This window comes from Cannabis sativa, chromosome 8 (assembly GCF_029168945.1).
Source record: "Cannabis sativa cultivar Pink pepper isolate KNU-18-1 chromosome 8, ASM2916894v1, whole genome shotgun sequence".
NCBI lineage: Eukaryota > Viridiplantae > Streptophyta > Magnoliopsida > Rosales > Cannabaceae > Cannabis > Cannabis sativa.
In genome coordinates this window covers 41,177,348-41,180,052 of record NC_083608.1, presented here as the reverse complement: position 1 = coordinate 41,180,052, position 2,705 = coordinate 41,177,348, and the positions used below count along the sequence as shown (strand labels likewise).

The following is a 2,705-nucleotide window of genomic DNA, read 5'->3' as shown; positions in this document are numbered from 1 at the left end:
TGTTCATGGGTGGAGGAAATACCTCCTCCTCTAATGCCTATTGTATTTTAACTCTTGTTTAATATAATATCATTTTCTCAAAAAAAAAAAAAAAAAAAAAAACATATTTTTTAAAATACATTTCTGCACTCCACTAGAAATGCTTTAAGATTATAGATTTTATCAATGTTTTGTATTTTATATTTCAGCAGTAGTCTTCAAAAATGATTCTCAATATAAATAGAGTACTGAAATGTGCACACCTAAATATTAATTAACGATTTTTACATTTATCTATGTAGGGACATTATTGTTTTAAGTGCCACAATATTTAATCAGATATCATTACTCCTAAAATATATAGCCAATTCCAGTATTTTTCTTCATATTTTCACTAAAAAAGCACAGGTATAGCTAGTGAAGGCTAGTATTTTGCCTCGTTTTACTCGATTCTAGGTAGGAACAAAAACAAGAAAGCAAAGAGCATCAAACAAAATTAGGTAGCATCTCTCTACCCCCAAAAAAACAGAGAAAACTTGTTGCAAATTATAAAAGAATTTTAATAACATATTCACATAGGCATAGAAGAGATTTAGAAGTGGCAATGATGAAGAAAAAGTTCAACCATTACATCATTTTACATACCAAGAACCATATGATCATACAAACTACAAATATTAGAGATACCACAATATGAAGTAACACCAAAACTTGATCCTAACAGTTCCTCCAAAAATTTCACCACAATATGAAGAAACACCAAACATATATTCCTTTCTTTCATTTCATATCATTACTTTTTATTCGCTTGTGGAGTATCTTGTACTCCAGTACTTCTCTATCTCCTCTGCTGTTCTTCCAGGAATTCTTCCAGCAATTAAAGTCCACCTAATAAATACCTAATAAGTTGTAAAAGTAGAGAAAAAAAGCCAAAAAGGTAAAGGCAAATAATAATGTAGAAGAAAGAAATACAGAGTTTGTCTAACTTACCTTTCCCCCACAAGATTAAACATCCTAGTAATAAGGGCTTCTTCATCTTCTGAAAAATCAAGCTTAAATTCTAATTTGCTACTTTCCTCTGCCAAACAAAAAGAGAAAGAAAGATAAAGAGCACACATGAACATGAACACCAACAAAACCATTTTTTTATTTTTTTTAAAGGAGAAAGATATTTATTAGAAAATGAAAACATTGGGACTCAAATTGGGGGTTACAATAACCAGAAAAGAAAGCATTTTTGAATGGAAAAGCTGTAAATTCAAATTGGGTTACCTGTTGAATTAACGGAAGAATAAGAAGAGGAGACTGATGAGGAGTGAGTCATCTCAGCCATATGGGAGAATTGAAAAACAAAAACAGAGAGGATAGAGAGTAACAAAACCAATTAACATCTAAGTATAAATAGGAGATGTGATAAGAAAGAGACAGTGGCCCTTCTGGTCTGGGATAAGAACGAAGGAATAATAGTTATGAGAGAGAGAGAGAGAGAAATTTAGTAGAGGAATGGTAGTTGAGGGGTGGGTTTTTTCTACACCAACGTTGATAGGTTGTTGAACCTTCAAAATCAAATTGTTTGGTGGTACTTTTGTTTTGCACAAGGACAAATAGCGAGTAACATGTTGAATTTAGGGTCCTAAATTATCTAAATAAATTGAATGTTTTTTTTATCATTTGGTAATTTTAGGTTGTTATTTTGTTAATCACTTTTTTGTATGAAGTTCACCTCGGTAATATAGATTGACTGAAACATGAAGTAGTTTCTTTAGTCTTACCAACCAAAAAATAAATGTGTGCACATAAATTTGGGTGTCCACTTATCATTACTTACAAATCAATTAGTTAATAAAAAGAGCCAAACATTCCGTTGACAAACAATCAATTAATTATTAGAGAATTAGACAAATCTCAACTTGATATTAAAAAACAAACCCTTAATAATCATAGTAGACAAATATCTATAATGTACTCTATAGTGAATGAAAAGAGTGGCCACTAATCAACTTTACTAAGTAATCACAGAAAAAGCAACAAAGAAAGGAACTGCACATAAACATTGAGATGAGAACCTTAATCTAAAAGATAATGATAAAAATTTATGGCTAAAATTAAAACAAATATGTGCAACTTAAATTTGTATGTAATATTACACTTGTTTACGATTTCCGTATTCTTGTTGTATTTCGGGTTTATAGGATTTTAATAACATGATTATGCTTAATAGGAACGACAAAATTAAATAACATATCATAAATTGTAAACACGAATACGGCACAATTATAAACAAATTAGCTTATGATACGACACAATTAACACGATATTTCAACAAGTCATATGCAGGTCATATTAATATTACACAACAGGTTAACATTTTGATCTATTTAATACTTATTTTACCTATATAAAAAAATAAATAAACAAACAAATTGTTAGGATTTACCTCCTTAAAAATTTGTAAAGTCATTATGATTATAAATATTAGTTGAACATTTTGATGTATACTTGAATGTTAAATTATTAATATTTTATATTAAATCATTTATACATAAATTATTAGAAAATTTCTTATTCATATTTGAGACTGTGACTTATATTGTACAAAGAATTAAGATAACTAGCCATGGATAAAAAAATAATCAGCAACATATTAAATTTATCAATTTTTTTATCAACAGATGCTGGTACGGTTCACTGATGCTCGTTATTCGATGGAAGCAATCTCAATTCAG

General features: G+C 29.0%; 1 protein-coding gene across 1 annotated transcript; it reads right to left on the bottom strand.

Annotated features, from left to right (window-relative positions):
- Positions 1-584: 584 nt before the first annotated feature.
- On the bottom strand, positions 585-1,511 carry LOC115701369 (MYB-like transcription factor ETC1). Its single transcript, XM_030629148.2, has 3 exons — positions 1,252-1,511; positions 970-1,057; positions 585-867 (listed from the first exon to the last, which is right to left on the bottom strand). The coding sequence occupies exons 1-3, from the start codon at positions 1,310-1,312 to the stop codon at positions 780-782; spliced, it is 237 nt and encodes a 78-aa protein (XP_030485008.1). The 5' UTR covers positions 1,313-1,511; the 3' UTR covers positions 585-779.
- Positions 1,512-2,705: the final 1,194 nt, after the last annotated feature.

Excerpts from the sequence above, each read along its gene's own strand:
- LOC115701369 (XM_030629148.2), bottom strand. The coding sequence starts at position 1,312 with ATGGCTGAGATGACTCACTCCTCATCAGTCTCCTCTTCTTATTCTTCC. Across the intron at positions 1,058-1,251 it reads TTCTTCCGTTAATTCAACAG|AGGAAAGTAGCAAATTAGAA; the intron begins GTAACCCAATTT and ends TTTGTTTGGCAG. Across the intron at positions 868-969 it reads TTTAATCTTGTGGGGGAAAG|GTGGACTTTAATTGCTGGAA; the intron begins GTAAGTTAGACA and ends GGTATTTATTAG.